Here is a 2603-nt window from a genome sequence, read left to right as displayed (position 1 = left end):
CGGGAGGCTGGGGATATAGCTCAGTAGAATAAGCGTTTGCCTGGCAAGCGTAAGGTCCTGAGTTCAATCGCTGATACCACCAAAGGAAAAAAAAATTACATGGTCCTTTAGTCTTTTTTTTTTTAAAGGCACTACCTCTATTGAATTGGATGCTAATCTATACTTTCCCCTCCAGTGCTGCTTATTTATACTGTACTGCTTAGTAAACACAATTACAGCTTTTAACAATAATTTGTGAAGACTAATAAAGTGATTCAGTGGGAATGGAAAAGTCTTTTTAATCAGTTTGGATAAAGTGATGCTTATTTTATCCTCTGCCCTTAACTGGTTTTATTATCTGATTTAGATTTACTTTATTAACAGTTCTTGATAGATACAAGGAATTCTCATCTATGAGAAGATCTGAAATAAATATTGCAAATTTTTCTTACAGTGAAAACTTGATTTGAGGTGGAAGTTGTTCTAAAGCTTAACAACAGTGTAGAAAACACAGCTTTTAAAAATTTGACTTTAAGAATAAAGTAGCCTTTCGGCCAGAACCGCCATCTTCCAGTAGTTTGCCAAAATGACTAACACAAAGGGCAAGAGGAGGGGAACCCGGTATATGTTTTCCAGGCCTTTTAGAAAACATGGGGTTGTTCCTTTGGCTGCATACATGCGAATCTACAAAAAGGGTGATATTGTAGACATCAAGGGAATGGGTACTGTGCAAAAAGGAATGCCTCACAAATGTTACCATGGCAAAGTGGGAAGAGTCTACAACATTACCCAGCATGCTGTTGGCATTGTTGGAAACGAGCAAGTTAAGGGCAAGATACTTGCCAAGAGGATTAATGTGCATATTGAGCATATTAAACACTCAAAAAAGTTGTGATAGGTTCCTGAAACGTGTCAAGGAAAATGATCAGAAAAAGAAGAAAGCCAAAGAGAAAGGTACCTGGGTTCAGTTGAAACGCCAGCCTACCCCTCCCAGAGAAGCACACTTTGTGAGGACCAGTGGAAAGGAACCCGAGTTGTTGGAACCCATTCCCTTTGAATTCATGGCATAAACTGGGGATGTTTCTCTGCCATTCAGTACCTAATTGGCAGCTTAAGTGTTCTAGGTCCTACGTAAAAATAAAATCATCCTGTGTTGTAAGGGTGGTTTTCTTAGTTGAACAGGTATGTGGTGCCTTCTTACCTCAGAAATATTTGCAGCAGATTTTCACTGTGCCCAGTAATTGTGTCTAGTCTTTACTCTTCAGTATTTTCTTGCTGAGTGATATTGCTGAGGTATTGTGCAGATGTATACCCAAAAATTCAAATATTTATGAAGTATTTATATTGGCTTGAAGATCCTGTAAATCATCATGGGGAAAAGATGTATCAAAATAAATGGAAGTCACTTCAGAAACAAACTTAAGTCCATTTCAGTTAAGTAAATTGTTCAAAACACACATACATACACACACACGAAAGAAAGAAAGAAAGAAAGAAAGAAAAGAAAGAAAGAAGAAAGAAAGAAAAGAAAGTAAGTAAAGGGCAAAAGCAGCCCAACACCAACTGGAAGGGTATCCATGTCTCTTTGGTTTCTGCAATTCTCCAGTTAGGATGAGATCAGGACCAGCATAGGGGGGCTTCCTGTCTTCTGTAAACTCTTTTCTTATACTAGGCTACAGGTTTTCAGTCCATTTACTATATTCTAGTAGTTCTGCTGCACTGATAACAAGGTAAGTGCCTACTAAAGCAGTTCCAGTTCTGGAAAGAAAGTTTAGAAAGGGAGAGAAATACAGTTGTCTTTATAGTCTTTAGGATATTTAAATAATACCTCAGGATCCAGGGAAGCATAGAGCAACACTTAGATTTTGATGTAAACATTACAGGTTTTTACGTTTTATAATGGAAGATAGAATTAAAAATGCTTTTTTATCTTGATGCTCTTTTAGGGGTAGTCGAAGGTGATTTAGCGGCCATAGAAGCATACAAGTCTTCAGGAGGAGATATTGCACGTCAGCTCACTGCTGATGAAGTACGCTTGCTGAACCGTCCTTCTGCCTTTGATGTTGGCTATACTCTGGTACACTTAGCTATACGTTTTCAAAGACAGGATATGCTAGCCATATTGCTTACAGAGGTAAGTGTGGCATTTTGGTTAAATATTTTATACTAAGGAGATGTTTTCTTTAGCTTTCGTTTTTGACATAATGTTTCTGTAAGCAGTTCTTAAATACTTCATATATTTTTACTCACATTTAAGAAATATTAAACTCAAGCAATTTCAACAATATGTACATTTCTGTTGTTTTTGAGACAAGGTGGCCTTGAACTCACAGTGTAGTTTAGGCTGGTCTCAAAATTGTAGTGATTCTCCTGACCCAGACTCCTGCAGTGCTAGGTTTGCAGATGTGTGCCACCATGCCTAACAGTATAGAAATTTTAAGGCTGTATGCTTTCTTATTTTTCTTTTCAGATGAGATGTAACTGTGTCTTGGGCTGGCCCAAACTCTGAGGCTCCCCTGATCTTCCTGCCTCAGATTCCTGGGTAGTTAGCACTATAAATACACAGCACTTCCCGCAGCAAGCAGCATATACTTGTAGGTTTGTTCTCTCTCTCTCTCTCTCTC

The 2603-nt window shown here is 38.2% G+C and overlaps 1 protein-coding gene across 3 annotated transcripts in view; it reads left to right on the top strand.

The window, feature by feature from the left end:
- Positions 1-2603, top strand: part of Zranb1 (zinc finger RANBP2-type containing 1) — a 64108-nt gene that overhangs the window by 42569 nt on the left and 18936 nt on the right. For all 3 annotated transcript variants that reach the window (XM_023708902.1, XM_004625587.2, XM_023708903.1), the window contains exon 3: positions 1926-2113. In XM_023708902.1, the coding sequence (XP_023564670.1) occupies positions 1926-2113 (188 nt within the window). The remainder of the gene's footprint in view (positions 1-1925; positions 2114-2603) is intronic.

Source organism: Octodon degus, unplaced genomic scaffold, assembly GCF_000260255.1.
Source record: "Octodon degus isolate 3935 unplaced genomic scaffold, OctDeg1.0 scaffold00010, whole genome shotgun sequence".
Taxonomy (NCBI): Eukaryota; Metazoa; Chordata; class Mammalia; order Rodentia; family Octodontidae; genus Octodon; species Octodon degus.
The sequence above is the reverse complement of the archived record's forward strand: the minus strand, read 5'-3'. Positions and strand labels throughout refer to the sequence as shown.